This window comes from Colletotrichum graminicola (genome assembly GCF_000149035.1).
Source record: "Colletotrichum graminicola M1.001 genomic scaffold supercont1.32, whole genome shotgun sequence".
Classification (NCBI taxonomy): domain Eukaryota; kingdom Fungi; phylum Ascomycota; class Sordariomycetes; order Glomerellales; family Glomerellaceae; genus Colletotrichum; species Colletotrichum graminicola.
The window spans coordinates 29,449-46,341 of NW_007361036.1; the positions used below are offsets into that span (position 1 = coordinate 29,449).

Consider the following 16,893-nt stretch of genomic DNA (forward strand, 5'->3'; position numbering starts at 1 on the left):
GTCGTTCCACCCAGCTCCCTGCGTTGGTTCAACCGGAACCTGCTTCGGGTGCACCCTTGTCATTGCTCTCTTGGCCCATGGCTCGTCGGCTTTTAGATCATTACTCGAAGACCCTATATCCTCACCGCAAAGTCATGAACGGGCACTCCAATTTCGACGCGGTCATCATGTTCTGACGGTTCTTTTTTCCAGTGTCTATACTCGGATCGTCTGCCGCCCACATCATGCCAAAAGCCAAATCCCCAAGACGCCAGACTGGGTGTGTCGAAGCGCGTGAAGAAAGAAAAATAAAGATGAAAATAAAGCCGTGTCCTCATGCAATCATGCGCATTCATGCTCCCCGCCCATAGTGTGTAACCTTGTCCCTAATCTGTTGCCCCAAGAACCCACAAAATGATCATTTCGAAGATGTCAACGCTGCATACGCCCTTGATAGCGGTCCAATAAGAGAGAAAGAGAAAGAGAGAGAGAGAAAGAGAGAAAGAGAGAAAGAGAGAGAGAGAGGGAGAAAGGGGGGTCATAATCAAAACTTCACACCGTTTTGGTCTCCGGAACCGTTGGCCGCAGCGCCGTTGGCCCTCGATAACAAGAGGAGCTTCTTCTCGAACATGGGCGCCAGAGCCTCGATGACGGGCTGCACGTTCGGAGGCTCGGGAAACGAGGAGATGCTCATGTTGCCGACGGCGGCGGCGACCTCGCTCGCGTTGCTGGACGCGGACGCGCGCTTGCCCTTTGGTGGTGGCGGCGGCGGCGCCTTGACGTCCCTGGCCTGGCGAACGGGGCCAATGGGGCTCGCGGGCGTGATGAGGGTTTCGTCCATCAGGGACTGCCACTGGGCGAGGTAGACGCCCGGCCCGGCCATGCTGGACGAGCCGCCGTTGAGGATGGCCTGCATGCGGGCCAGCGACAGCTCGTCCAGCTCGCGCAGGTAGGCGGCCTGGGCGTCGATGATGGGCAGCAAGGCCTCCTTCGTGGCGTCGGGGACGCGGCAGAAGATGCCGGTCAGCTGGTCCTCGATGCCCTCGCCGCCCCTGTTGGTCTTGTGGAAGGCGGCCAGCGAATTCTTTGACCAGACCCTGAACTGGTCCGCGACCTCGGGGCAGTTCTTGCAGACGGCGTGCAGCCACTTGTACAGGAGGTGCCTGTTCTTCTTGCAGAGCTGGACGTAGTCCTCCACGGTGGGCATGACCTCGGGGTCGTCCTTGGAACTGCCCTTCCTCGGCTTGCTGGTGGCGATGAGCTGGTCGAGGAAGGTCTGGGCGTCCCTGAGGTGGTCCGAGAGGTCGACCCTGTTGTGGACGGCGCGGATGATGGGGTCGAAGCCGGCGACGGCCTCGCGGACGAGCTGGGTGAGGAGGTCGGGGCTCTGCTTGCAGAGGGTGCCGATGATGACCTCGCGGTCGCGCATGCCGAGGAGCGCCGCGTAGTACTCGAGGCACAGCCCGTGCTCGTCGTCGCTCATGTCGGCTAGGAGGACCGGGTCCGCGGTCTCGAGGATGACGGCGACGATGGACCTGCCGCGGCGCACGCTCTCGGCGCGGGCGGCCTCGCGGTCCTCGCCGGGCGAGTCGACGTGCGCGCGGATGGCGTCGAGGGCGCCCTTGCTCGGCCTGTTCTTGGCCTTTGATATCCTGTCGATGGTCTTCTTGAACTCTGCGCAGTCCCAGCCAAGAATGACGGAAATGATTCTGTTGCAGACCGGTGTGAGCCACTGGGTGTGTGTGTGTGTGTGTGTGTGTGTGTGTGTGTGTGTGTGTGTGTGTGAGTGTGGTGTGAACGTGCCACAGCCCTCCAGGTCAAGCGGATTAAGAGTCGACACTCAATAGCTTCTCTCTTATTACTGAAAAGACCGCCCCTGCGTATGGTCGGCTTACTCGTTGAAACCCGATTGGTGTGTGTGTGTGTGTGTGTGTGTGTGTGTGTGTGTGTGTGTGTGTGAGTGTGGGTGTTGAAAGGTGACTTACCTCTGCATAAGGTTCATTCCATCGGCGGCGTCCTTGGTGATGCCGAACCAGTTGGAGACGGAGCCGACGCTGATCTTGGCCAGGAAGATCTTCATCATGCCGGCGATCATGGTGGCGGCGTTGCCGACCTTGAGGGTCTGGCGGACCATGTTGTAGGGCACCATCTTGTGGACCTGCTCCAGGAGCTTGACCAGGTACTGTCCCTCGGGGGAGACGATCAGGACCTGATGGACCAGGCTCGACAAGCTGGACCGGGGGTGTTTAGCACACAAGGGCGTATTCCGACGGGGCGGGCCATTGCGGGGGGAACCTACTGGAGAATGATGTACTCGTTGGCGGCGCGCGTCATGGGGGAATGAGAGTCAAAGTCGTCGGACTTGGCCAGGTGGTCGAGAAGGCCGTCGCAGAGGTCCCCGTAGACAAGGTCGTGCATGGCGTCGTCCCAGGCGCGGGCCAGGTCGGGGGCGCTGGCGAGGTCGTACTCGGCGGGGCGGGAGGCCGGGTCGCTGTAGGGGGCGCCGCCAATGGCGCCGCGGGCGACGGTCTCGATGACGGCGGAGGAGGCGGTGGCCAGGGTCTTCCTAATGCCCAGGGCGCCCTTTTCGTAGGCCTCGGACAGACCCGCCTCGGCGAAGCTGGTGATGATGCCCTGGACGCGGACGCTCCAGAAGTCGGGGGCGAAGGTGCGGACGCCGGGCAGCTTCAGTATGAACCTGGTGAAGATGGTTTGCAGCAGGGGCGCGGAGCACTCGGGGGCGTAGGAGCCGGAGCAGCCCTGGATGAAGGGGTAGCCATAGTTTGCGATGGTCTCGGGCCTCTTGAACTTCTCGATCTCGTGGTAGGTCTCGAAGTGGGTGAGGATGTTGAAGAGCGCCTTGATCTGCTCGGCAGACAGGGGCGAGGCTTGGGGGAGGGCCATTGCTGGGGTTCAGCGCGAGATGCCGGTGGCCATCAAGATGTATCCCTAGCGTCGCGGTTTCCTTGGCGGGTTCGGAGAACGGGGAGCGTAGCTGTTGTTTGACCGGACAGGATAGAGATAGATACCAAGGACGGAGGCGGAGGGGAGGAGGAGGAGGGGGTCGAAGGACGGAGGCGCGCCTAGCGATATGAATCTGCGAAATGGGGGTTTCCCGGTCGGTGCTGCTCGCCGCTCCAGTAAAATCGTAATTTACAAGACACAAGTGACGTCAGAGCAACCAATCAGTCGGGAAAGGCAACCGAGTCGTGTGTGTGTGCAAAGTTGGATGGTATTTAGACTGCGTAGATGGTTTGTAAATCGATGGCGAAGCGGGAGTGGAAAGTTGAGAAGGGGGGAAATGGCCGCTACTTAACATTTCCTCATCCTGCGTCGTGAAACAAAAATGGCGATAAGAACGAAGAGAAGAAACAAGAAGGAAAACGAGACAAAGAAGAAAAAAGGGGTCCAAGACACACACACGTTCGATCCCTTTGATGGAACTTGAAAAAAAATAAGACTCCCCAAGAAACCACACGGCTGTCTCCGCGCGTACCCGTGTCAGCGTATCCGGCTTCCCCCTGTCGGCTCTGTGCAACGATGGGACCCTCAAATGACGAGCATTCAGCTCCCTGCGACATGCAGCGTCTTGCAGATCAGAAGCACGTCGGATGGATGGATGGATGGATGCATGCATGCATGGGGGAGGCATGTGCTTGAGGCTCTCCCGAGGCATCTAAACTATCATCTACCCAACTTGCTCGGCCAAAACGAACTCTCTTGTCACTACCCCGGCGGTTCAGCCTCTCTGCCTTTTGTCATGTTTGCGTGTCAGAGGAGATGCTTTCCTGACAGGGTTCGCCAGTTCCCTGACTTGATTGGACGTCGCATCGCAACTGGCTCCCTCCCTCTCTCTCTCTCTTGGACGCTGCATGGTCGCTAGGGTAGCTCTCACGCCGTGGCTATGTAAACTCTTCAATGCCGCCATACCGCCCAAGTGATTGTAAATGCTGCATGTAAACTCGACGGGGGGCAATAACGTCTAGCCGGTACACATACGGGGCCCCAAATATGGCAAAGCTGTTCCCACAGAGGAGGGTCAATCCTTGGCCGTCCCGCTAGAGAATTATACGAGTACGCCGAATCATCTTCCGGCATCTGATGGCAATTGGAACACTGACACAACCTCGGTGACGACCGACTGCATCTATTAAAATACTAGGTAGTTCACGTATATCATGTATCTAGGCCAGTCTGTTCTCGAATCGTCCCCTCTCTCCTCCGGGATCTGCCTTCGCGGCCAGTTATTCCATCTCGGCAGGTCGGCAGGTAATCGCGACAAGTCTAGGTAGATCCCCCCTCCCGCGTTCGAGACGACAAGGTTTTCGAGCCGGTCATGCCACGGCCAGAGTACCAGGCCATCGTCCCGCCGTCCCAGCAGCCCCCACCTCCAGGAACGAGTCCGAGGTCCCGGGGGTCCAAGCACGAAGCTCATTGCCCGGAAGGGAGTCCGTGCCGCATGCTTGTCTGGGGTGTTTGTGCGTACGTGTGTGGCGTCTTCGAGCTGGTTTCGTGGCTATTCATCGATTACGAACACGCCTCCTGTTCTTCATGCACTTGCTATCCTGCATCCCCAGTCTTCAGACGGACGGCTGGCCCAGACGCTGCCACACTCCTTCTCACAATCCGAATACGCCATTTGCGCTCCCGAGTCCGATTTTGTTGTCGTCGGTGGTGGTTGGTGTCAAAACACCCCATTGGGTTCAGGGTTTCAGTCGCCATGGGGCCCCCGAATCCGGACGTCATCGAGGCATTGTCGAACCGCTTGGCATATATGCCTAGTCAGCATAAGCCCCAAGCCACTATTGATGATGAATGATCCGCGATGAAAGCCCGTCCATCAAGTCCGTCTCGGGACCCTCACCATTCCGACGAGCTTCTTGACCCCGGATCAGACGCTCCCTTCGCCGGCCTCTTCCCCTGTGAGAGCTCTTTGTGCCCCCCTTGGCCCGGGCCCCTCGGTGGAATCGTCGACCGACTGTTTCCAGACTTTAGGTTCGGCGCCTTTTCGCCCGAGATCCCCCGGTAGCCCACACTGCTGCTAACGAATTGGCTAGCAAGCAGAACTCCATGGGTTTTCTGCTTGTCCGCATTTTGGTCGACGGGATACTCGCGTTCATCTAGTCAGTCTAATCGAGCGTTGGATTCTGCCAATGACCCCGGACGGCGGGCACGACGGCACCCAGGGCTGGGGCGAGTATCTGCACTATTACCGCTTCCAGTGCATCGTCGACTAGGTCAAGCCTGGAGACTTGATGGCCATCGAGTTCGGACACAACGACGGCCGCGAGTTGTTGTCTTCACCACCGTCTTCCATCTCTTCAGTTCCCTGGCCGGTCCTAACAGCCGGCCAGAAACACCGTCAACGACACCATCATTAACAGGGCTGATCGACCACACGTGTCTTGTGACGCTCAAGTGAGCCGCTGAGCCGCTCTACCCTGTTGACCATTGTCTGACCGTGCCTGGCGAGAAGCGGCCTGCCCGAGATCGCCCATACGCACACCACCTACCTCCGCATCGAGTTCTCTCTCTTCCTCGATCTCGGCGCCAAGATCATCATCTCCCCCTCAACCCTCGTCAACCCGTACCGGGACGGTAGCTCCTGGCCAGCCGACCGTCTACGCGGGGTACTCGTGGCACGGGGCTTTTGAGCTACCTACGATAAGTTTCACTCTGAAGAAAACATTCGTGCTGTGGAGAACTTCAAACTGGTTCTGTGGCGGCGCCAGCGCCAATTGGTATGTATGCATTAGAATGATGTCAAGCCGCTCATACCCCCCAAAGAGCCATCAAGCACCCTGATATATACACGGACAAAAAGAGACAAAAAGAGACACTAGCGAACGGAGCTTCTCACCAAGTTACCCATTACAATCTCGAATCTCGAGTCGTCGAGAAATCGCCCTCGGGGTCGGACGTGAAGCCTGCCATCTTCACGCTGCTGGCCGCTGATGGCCAGAGCCAGCTAGTAGGCGTTCTGGCAGCTGGAGCAGCAGATGAGCTGCGTGTTGCGGCCACGCTCGATGACCTGGCAGCGGATGCCGCTGCGGTAGGGGGGGCAGTAGACGAAGTCGGACTGATGCTGGCTGATGAGGCGGCCGCACTGGCGGCACTTGACGACGTTGAGAATGAAGTTGCACATGACGAACGCAGGCCTGGGTCTTGGACGGAGGTGGTCTTGATGTGAGTAGTAAGCTAGATGATGCGATCGGAGAGATGTATTGGAGAGGTGTAGTATGTTGCTTCTGTTGGCTGTGAGCTGGAGTGATGCCGAAAAGTGTTTCGAAGCTGGGCTGACCAAGCACATTATATCTACCGGTTGACTCGGATCATGGGTAATTGTGTCTTTGACCGAAATGCCTGATCTAGAACAGGCCTTTCTTCACTGCAAATGATCCGGCAAGTAGAACAAGATAATGTTGTCACAATCCGTCTTTGTGTAAGACGGCATGTTCCAAGGCACGCTGGCTAAGCTGATTCCCTCCTTTAGTACTATCCATGTTCCACTGGCAAAGGATTTTGTACTTGGAAGCAAAGGGAAAACGATCTGGGTCAAAGACAGCAGAGTCAAAGACTGTCTACCATAACAATATGCTGTGTTCACAGAGACTAATCGCAGTCAAAAGGCTAGGAACATGGCTGGGCAGATTCCGGAGGTGCATCCAGCTCCGTTGCAAACAATCCACGACAACTAACGTCAAGGTCTGCTCAACGTTTTCAGGTTATCAGAGCTGCGCATAACGAAACCCAGGGGGTGTACTCCAGGTGTGCCTTGGACTGTATATCAACGTCCCAAGTATTGTAGCATCTAATTACTCCTGTATCGCCTGGTCCAATACGCCTAAGGTGAAGTACTAGTTGCAGATGTGGCTGACAACAGCTTGCGTGCCTCATACACCAATACTTGGAGCAACCATTCCTCCTTTTTATTTGCGGGATAGATGGAACTGTTGGCTCTTCCCAAGTGAGGAACACAATTCCTCTTACCCCCTCGGCAACCGGGTTTGGAGACAGATCCGCAAGGCCGCGTAGTTTTCTGCAACTTTGTCCACGGATTGCATACAAAGTCTCAGTGCAAGCCGCTTACTGTTTCTTGATAGTCTTGCATTGAAGCTTTCCCCGAAAACTTAGCACAATCGTATTATCAGTACGCTCATTTTCACAACTTTGGCCCCAGGACAATGGAACACAACACGAGAGAGAAAGTCGCTCAGCTGAGTGTGCCAGAGTACGTCATTATAGGCTCGAGATGCCTTCCGTTCTCATTCAATTGTAAATGCCTGCTGGAAATCACATTCTGGATATCGAAGAAGTTGGTGACGCCATCCAGTCCCAAGACGTATGTTTTTGACAACCCATATTATCGCCTCACCCCCGCCAATCCTTTCCCAGTAGCACCAAACAACGTCTAGATGGCCTTAGATGGGTCGCAGAGAAGGCCCAAAAACCTTGATTAGGGGGTGTGACCCGAATCCTCGCCCAACAAGACGAGTCCTTCACCCCAAGATCATTGGCACTACTGTGTGTTGATAGCGCTTCTTCGGATTTCTCGTCATAGAGCGCGGCCACAGAAGTCGCGCTCGTCCCTAATCGAAGTCAGTTTCAACTCAGCAGTCAGGTGTGGGTTACCGTCATACGTTAGCTTCTCATGGCTGTTTGCCACAGCCTCTGTGCTGTGCAAAGCCTGACTTTCGAGGTCAGCACGCTTTGCTCACAATGAAACTTCCGGTTGTCGTTCCATCCCCTGCACTATACCCCCTAGTTCTAGCTTCTTGGTATATGTTGCCCTACCACTCTCGGTTCTTTGCTTTTTAAGAGCGCCGGCAACGACGACAGGCTTGATCGTACTATGATATGAATTGAGCTCAACATCGTCAAAGTTCTGGTCGCTGTTCTTATCGTATCCCAGCGTGGACGTCTTTTCCTTGATAAAGACTTGAAGGACCGGAATGGAAGAGCCTATTTGTTGCGATGTTGACTATCGCCTGGATATCGGCGATATGGATTAACGCCGATCGGTCGGAATAACTACGGCTAATTCGCTGTGGATCTACCGGATCCACAGGGATATTACGTGGTGAATTTGCTGCGTAATCCTACAATAGTTTTCCTTCTTTATGTATAATTTAGAACTAGTATTTACCCCTATTATTTATTACTTACCTATTAATACATATAGTTAACTGTTAGCACAACAGGTGAGCTAGTCTCTTAGATAGAGAATTCTAGCTTAGGAGAATATAAGAGAGTATATCTCTTATATAAAGATATATCCTATAGAAGCAAGAATATAGGATAAAAGGGAGATATAAATGCTTATACCTAGGGTAGATAAATAGAGGATATAAGGATATATAGTTAAAAGAGAGTATAGTAGTTAGATTATTAACTATTTGCTTACTTAGAGAGAGAAGGAAAAGAAACTAGAAACAGGAAGAATTCTAGCCCTTATATAGACCTATACAGCTTACTAGAATATTCTATACTTACGTAAGCTGCTTATAAATTAACCCTTAGTTACGTAATATAATAACCTTAAGTAAATAACCCTAACTTAAAACAATAACCTTATAGGAATAACAGAGGTAGAAGGTAGGATCTAGAGAGATCTTAGACATTCTAGTAGCTTCTCTAATCTTTAGTTAATTACGTAATCAGACATGCTTACGTAATCAATATATATATTAATCTACTAAGTAAGTAGATTATAAATATATATATCTTATATATATATAACCTCTATAATAGAGGAAATATAAGATAAAGAAGTATAAGAATACTTAGAGATATTCTTACTTCTAATACTCCCTCTTTTGCTCTATTATAGAGTAAAAGTGGTTAAGTGAAAAAAGTTACCCTAGAGTTACGCAGTAGCGTGTAGGGTATATATTAATAAGTATAATAACTTATTTATAAAAAATCCTAATAATAATAGGAAAAATATACTATATATATAGGTATATTATATAGGCTTATTATTATTAAATAGGCCTATAAGCTTAACAAATTCTTAAAATTTAACCCTAAGAAGGGGTTTTATTAAGCTATCTATAGGCATAGAAGAAGTAGGAATATATTCTACTTCTATATTACTATTTTTAACTTCTTAATAAGTATAGTAGTAGTATAAGGCAGTATACTTAGTCCTCTAATAATATTTAGGATTATAGGCTAAGCTTAAGGCTATATTATTATCTATTTTAATATTTATAGGGGTTATATTATACCCTATTTTAGATAATAAGCCTTTTAGCTAGACTGCCTCCCTAATAGCTTTCTATAGGCTATTAAATTCAGCCTTAGTAGTAGATAGGGATATAGTTAACTATTTTTTAGATTTCTAACTAATAGGGCCCCCTAATAAGGTAAAAATATAACTAGAAGTAGATTTTCTAGTTTCTTTATAACTTACCTAGTTAGAATTAGTATATCCTACTAGATTAAGGGTATTATTAGAGTTATTAATATCTATATTACCTTAATAGGTAATATTATAATTAATAGTCTTTTTTAAATATTTTAAAATACCTTTTCCTTGCTTAAGTAGGTATTCTATTAGGTTATAGAGGTAATAAGAGGTAAAGGATACGCTATAGGCTATATTAGGCCTAGTTATAAACATAGCGTATATAAGGGAACCTATAAGTCGTTAATATTCCTTTAATAGGTCCTTAGAAGGAGTATAACCTTCTAATTTGTTACCTAGAAGGCTACTTAATATACCTAGAGATATAGGTATATTATTTCCTTTTGCTTCTAGTAGATTAAATCTTTCTAGAAGTTATTAGATATAATAGGCTTAAGAGATAGTTATAGATCTTCTAGATCTATCTCTTGTTATATAAAGCCCTAGAAATTTAGAAACTTCACCTAGGTCTTAAATCTCTATATATTTAGAGATTTTACCCTTTATATTTTCTATATACTTAATATCTTTATTAAGTATAAGAAAATCATTAATATAGGTAATAATATAATAAGGATTATTTTTATCCTAGTTATAATAGGTGGCTTTGTTAGATTTTAAAGATATAAAACCTATATCTTTTAATATAGATTTAATCTTTAACTGCTACTGCTTAGGAGCTTGTTTAAGGCTATATAAAGCCTTTAAAAGTAATAATATCTAATTCTTATTATTTTCCTAATTTATAGTATTTAAATTAGGGTATTTATTAAAGAAATTAGATAAAGGGATATTAGAAGGGTCTATATATACCTCTTCTTCTAAATCCCTATATAAAAAGGCTCTAATAATATTAATTTATTAGATTTCCTAATCTAAGGCTGCTGCTATAGCTAATAGTACCCTATAAGTAGTAAGGTTACTACCTGTAGTAAAGGTTTAAAAGTAATCCAGCCTATATTTTTACTAAAAACCTCTAACATATAATTAGGCCTTATATTTATTAATATTACTATTAATATTAAATTTTTTCTTAAAGACCTATTTAGCAGTTAAAGGTACCCTAGAAGACTTATATACTTCATTAGGTTCTACTGCTTTTAAAGTGCCTCTTTAGATAATAGTAGCTAATTCTTTATATATAGCTTCTAACTAGAGGTCTTTTTTAGGTCCTTCTAGGGCTTATTTTAAAGTAGTAGGCTCTAGAGTTTTAATACTATAGTTATATTCTATAGTATTATTATTATTATAGGCCTTATATTTATCTTTTTCTTCTTTAGATATAGTAGGTATTCTAACCTCTATATTAAAAAAAGGAATAATTTCTTTATTTATAGAAGTACTAGAAGGAATAGTAGTTTTTTCTCCCTCTCTTATAGTACTTTCTATAAATTTAATATATAAGGTCCTTACTATAGAGGACCTATAAGGCCTAAAAGGAATATATATAGTATATATGTTACTCCCTTCTATAGATAAATAAATACCTTCTTCTATATAGGTATTTAATTTATCTAATTAGATACGCCTTTCTTTAGGTCTATAGACTAAGACCTTAAAGCCTATTTTCTTTAATTTAAATAAATCTAGTTTATTATTTTTATTAGGATAAAAGTAATCTAGAAAAGCCTCTATAGGGTTCTTTTCTAGTCTTCTTATAGCAGTATAATTTAATAACTTAGTAGTTTCTTTAAGAATAATATCTTATAGAAACTTAGGTAAGTTATTTGCTGCTATAATAGTCCTAGATTTATCTAGAATAGCTCTATTTGTTCTTTCTACTATTCTGTTTTGCTCTAGCGTATAGGGAGTAAAGGGTTCTAAAATAATCCCTCTTTCTTTAATATAAGGTAATAATTCCCCTATATTAAATTCCGTGCTGTTATCTAGGCGTAGGCGTTTAGGATAATTATACCCCTAATTTTTATAATATTCTAGCTTATTTTTTAAGATATTAATTATATCTTCTTTAGTTTTAGAGAATTTAATATCTCTAAGGCTAGAATAATTATCTATAAATAGAATAGCATAGTTATTTCTATTAATAGATATAGGGGTAATTTTAAGAGTATCTATACATACTTTTTCTAAGGGAAAAGTAGCTCTATTATAGTTAATTTTAGGCTGTTACCTAGTTAACTTAGAGCTTATACAGTAAGGATAGTATAAATCCTCTTCCTTTAATTTTTCTAAAGGAATTCCCTTAGTTAACTTAGCTGTTTTAACTAAGTAAGGATAAAAAGGATAGCCTAATTTTTAATGCTATTCTTCTGTTATAGTAAATACCTTTTCTTTAGAGGTATTATCTTCTATATTAGAAGATATATTATCTTTAGTATTTTCTAGAGATAAAGAAGGGCCTTTTTCTTTTTCTATATCTATATTATATAAAAGATTATTTTTAAGAGGATAAGTAATATTTAAATAGAAACCTCTTCTTACTATATTAATATTAGCAAAAAGTTCTCTATTACTATTATAAAGATTTTAGTTAATAAGGAATCTACCTCCTTTATAGTGTAAAAGGCCTAAAAATATAGATATAGGAAATTCTAGTATATATAAGGTATTCTTTAACCTTATATAGTTAATTTCCCCTTTTAAGTAAATAGGAAGTAAAATAGTTCCTATTCCTTTAGGTTTAATAGGTCCTGCTCCTATATTAACTATAGGAATATTTTCCTTAGTTAATAGGTCTAAGTAAAAGTCCTTATTATTTAATATATAGACTGTTAAACCTATATTATATAACTATTTATTTCTTTAATTTAAATAGTTATAATAGGTCTTATAAGTGTAATATTTACCTTCTTAGTTATCTTCTTCTAGAGGCTAGTTAGCTTAATAGTTTATAGTAAAAGTTACCTTTTCTTTACCTTTAAAAAGCTATAGGTTTAAATCTAGGTTATTAACCTTTTTTTTAGGTCTTTTATACCCTTTATTTCCCTACTTATAAGGTTTCTTATCCTTATTAAAGGGATTCTTATAATCTTTAGTAGAGTTACCCTTATTAGAAGGGTTATTATTTCTACTATAATTATTAGATATAGGCGTATTATTTTTACGCTAGTTTTTGTCTAATATATTGTTAATAAGGGCTTCTAGAGAAAGAGGCTCTTTAGTTCTTAAAGCACTTCTCTATCTTTCTACCTAGACAGGAAAATAGCCACTTAAAGCAGCTATAAAGACTGTTTTTTAGTCTATATCTTCTATTTTAGCCCCTACGTTATTTAACTTAGAGATATAACCTTTAAAAGAGCTAATAAACTTATTTAAAGTATTATAATTCTCTAGTTTAATAGCGTAAAATTCTAAGTATAATTATTACCTTAGAACAGGGCCTGTTCCCTTATAGGATAATTTTAGTATATTTAAAGTATCCTTAGGATCCTTTAAATTAAATACTAAAGATAAGGGATCTTTTTAAAGATTCTGCCTTATAATTAATAAGGCTTATGTTTTTTATTCTTTAGAGATATCCTTATATCTTATCTCTTCTTTAAAATAAGTATTAAGCTTTAATAGCTTAAAAAAGAGATAAATAGAAGTAATCTAGGAATTCTAATTCTTTATACCCTAGAGACGTTATTCTAGAGGTAATAAACAGCCTGTAGTAGCCTTAATAATATCTGCTATTTTTTCTAGTATTTTACTAGATTTAAATAGGTATTCTTATAACCTATAGAGGTCTTACTCTTTCTGCCTCTTTATAAATATATATCTTTATATATATAAGATATATAGGCAGCTAGAGGATTTTATAGCTGCTATTAAGACTTATACTACCTCTTAGATAAAGGACCTTATGCTGCCTATAGTAGGACTTATACTGCCTTTATCTATAGTAGATATTTAATACTTCTCTTAGTTATAAGAGATACTAAGGGCTTACTCTTTCTGCCTTAATATTCTTATAAAGAAAAGATAGTATAAGGGATCTACTTTACAAATAGATAAATAAATAGGCTACTTAAGAGTATATATAACTCTTATAGTAATAAAGATACCCTAGGTATATTACCTAGGCTTATAACCTGTTAGCATAACAGGTAAGCTAGTCTCTTAGATAGAGAATTCTAGCTTAGTAAAATATAAGAGAGTATATCTCTTATATAAAGATATATCCTATAGAAGCAAGAATATAGGATAAAAGGGAGATATAAATACTTATACCTAGGGTAAATAAATAGAGGATATAAGGATATATAGTTAAAAGAGAGTATAGTAGTTAGATTATTAACTATTTGCTTGCTTAGAGAGAGAAGGAAAGGAAACTAGAAATAGGAAGAATTCCAGCCCTTATATAGACCTATATAGCTTACTAGAATATTCCATACTTACGTAAGCTGCTTATAAATCAACCCTTAGTTACGTAATATAATAACCTTAAGTAAATAACCCTAACTTAAAACAATAACCTTATAGGAATAACAGAGGTAGAAGGTAGGATCTAGAGAGATCTTAGACATTCTAGTACCTTCTTTAATCTTTAGTTGATTACGTAATTAGACATGCTTACGTAATTAATATATATATTAATCTACTAAGTAAGTAGATTATAAATATATATATCTTATATATATATAACCTCTATAATAGAGGAAATATAAGATAAAGAAGTATAAGAATACTTAGAGATATTCTTACTTCTAATATTAACTATATTACCCCCCTTAGTAAAACTAATACTAATTAGTAATTAACTTTATAGTAACTACTACTATAAGCTACTATAGATTAGTAAGGTAACATAAGAAGAGGTAATTTTTCTATTAATTATTTATAGTAGCCCTAATTAGTTACTAAGAATCCTATCTATAAATACCCTTATAGTAAGATTATACTATATACCTATTATAAGTTAATTTATGTTACCTAGTAGTTATATCCCCTTAATATAGTAAGAGTAGTATAAATTTATATTATTTATATAAGTAAATTAACTTTATTACTATATAAGAAGTCCTCTATCTAACTATAAAAAACACCTTACTTTATATACTAACTTACTATTAATTAGTAATTATTTACCTTTTACTTTCTTTTTGTTATAAGCCTATAAAGCTTACTAACTTTCTCTTTTTTATATATTTTTTTTCTTATTTTTTTTTAAATTATTTTATATTACCTATATAACAGCCTTTATTACCTATAAGCTTACTATAAGCCTTCCCTTTTTTAAGTTTCTATTTAACCTTAAGTCTTTATAATTACTTATACTACTAGTAGTAAATCCTCTAATAGACGTATACGCCTTTTAATAATAGTTAAGGGAAACGCCTATAACTAAGAGGTAGTTAGGCTAATAAAAGGTAATTATAAGTAAGTAACTAAAATAAGTAAGTATAAAAAAATAATAAGTAATATATAAGAAAGTAAATTAACTAAGTAACTTATAATAATTTATAATAAGTATATAATACTATATAACGCTATAAGGCTAGTAGCTATAATAAGTAACTTATACCTTATACTAAGTAACTTTAGGAAGTATATTATTCTTAATCTTTAGGGGAGAGATTATATTATAAATATACTAGAAGATCTTACTAAGGCCTAGTAACGTAACAGCCTTACTACTATAGTAGCGTATTATATTACTAAGTATAAGGTAAATAATTATTTATATAGTATCTTTTAAGCTAAAGTATAAGTTAACTTTAAAAATTAGTAAACTAAGGATTTTACCTTCCTACTATATAAAATACTTAAGAGGCTATATAAGTGCCTTATAAGCTATAAAGTGTAAATTAATTTAGTAATAAACTTTATAATTATAGCGTATCTTTACTAAGCTATTTAAGATAATAAAACTATTATTTAAGATAAAGAGATAATTAAGACTACTATATAAAAAGTTAGAGGATTTAGAGAGCGCTTAGTAGATAATAATTTTTATAAAAAGATTACTAGTATAGTAGTATTACTTATTAAGGCTATTACTATAGTAAAAGCAGCTAAATAAGCTATAGCTTATAAATTACTACTAATTACTTAGGTAACCTCTTATAATAATTTATTATTTACACCTCCTCTAGCCTTATTACTATAAAAACCCTAGATAACAGTAGAAATCTATAAAGCCTAAGTCTAACTACGTTTTTTACTATTAGTAACGCCTACTATAATAGCTATAACAGTAAGTAAGTAAAACAGCCTAACGCTAAAGTAATTAATAGACTTAATAAAGTTTTATATAAATAATTTAGGTTTAATATATAGTAGTAGCCTATATAAAACTATTAACTTAAAGTTACTATTTTTTTATAACCTTTATGTTTATATAAGTATACTATAAAACTACTATAGTATAGTAGTAATAGTAATACTTAAAAAGAAGCTATATAAGTATTATACTACCTTATTACTTAGTTATTTTAATAATTTTAATATAATAATAGTAAAGCTTAAATAACGCTTTAAAGGTAATAAAGTATACCTTTTATGCCTAGCTAAGCTTTACCTTAACTCTTTTAATTTAATTACTAGAGAAAACGCTAGTAAAAGTAAGCTTAAAGTACTTAAGGCACTTATTATATAAATTACCTAGTTAGTGTAGGTAACTACTTATAATAGCACCTTATATAATAAAGATTATTATAAGTAATTACTTACTTACTACTATAGTATACCTAAATACTTTATTACTATTCTTAATTTACTTACTACCTTTAGTAGCCTTTATATATAATTATATAGTAGTGTAGTAAATTTACTTCTTTACTATAAGCTATAGTTATAATACTTTACTAATAATAATTATAGTAATAACTAATACTAAGTTAACTATAAGTATTATAGCTAGTATAACTATAAGGTAGACCTCTAGAGACAGTAAGGCTATTTATAAGGCCCTCTATAGTTAGCTAGTAGTAAAGTACTACCTAATAGTAATCTATCTAAAAAGTGCTTTATTTATAGTAAATTAGGCTATTAGTTAACTAAGTATATAAAGGAGGAATAATAAGCCTCCTTTATATAGTATAAAAGCACCTACTTTATATAGGCTTTATAGACTACCTTTAGTTACTTTTTTATTAATTATAAAGGTAATAAGCTAAGTTATCTTAAAGAAGTAAGTAAAAATAATAAGATTTACTTATTAGATAGTAAAAACTATAAATTTACTACGTTTTTTACTATAACTATATACTTTAGTAAGTAGTTAATTAATAGCCTATTAACCTATAAGAAGTTATATAACTAAGTAATATTTTATATTATTACCTATAAAAATCTATATAAAAAAGAATTACTTAATATAACTATAAAAAGTAGTAATATCTTTATATTTAATAACTACTACTTTATATCTACTTTTTAAGGTATTATACCTAATATAGGCGTAGCTAAGATATCTATAGCTAGCTAGTAGTAGTACTTTACCCTTAAAAAACACCTTAGTAAGGAGATCTTACTAGATATTACTTATACTAGTAAAGTAATAATTTACTTTAGTAGTAAGGATTACTATAAATCCCTTAGGGTAATCTATATACTTATAC

The 16,893-nt window shown here is 39.9% G+C and overlaps 2 protein-coding genes across 2 annotated transcripts; one reads left to right on the top strand and one right to left on the bottom strand.

Moving 5' to 3' along the window:
- Positions 1–523: 523 nt before the first annotated feature.
- GLRG_07673 (uncharacterized protein) lies at positions 524–2,883 on the bottom strand (the record flags this gene model as incomplete). The annotated part of the gene is made up of 3 exons (XM_008098232.1): positions 524–1,688; positions 1,965–2,210; positions 2,279–2,883. The coding sequence occupies 3 exons, from the start codon at positions 2,881–2,883 to the stop codon at positions 524–526; spliced, it is 2,016 nt and encodes a 671-aa protein (XP_008096423.1).
- A 2,249-nt stretch (positions 2,884–5,132) lies between these two features.
- On the top strand, positions 5,133–6,169 carry GLRG_07674 (uncharacterized protein; the record flags this gene model as incomplete). The annotated part of the gene is made up of 4 exons (XM_008098233.1): positions 5,133–5,200; positions 5,453–5,577; positions 5,635–5,720; positions 5,816–6,169. 4 exons carry the CDS (start codon positions 5,133–5,135, stop codon positions 6,167–6,169), a joined length of 633 nt encoding a protein of 210 aa, XP_008096424.1.
- Positions 6,170–16,893: the final 10,724 nt, after the last annotated feature.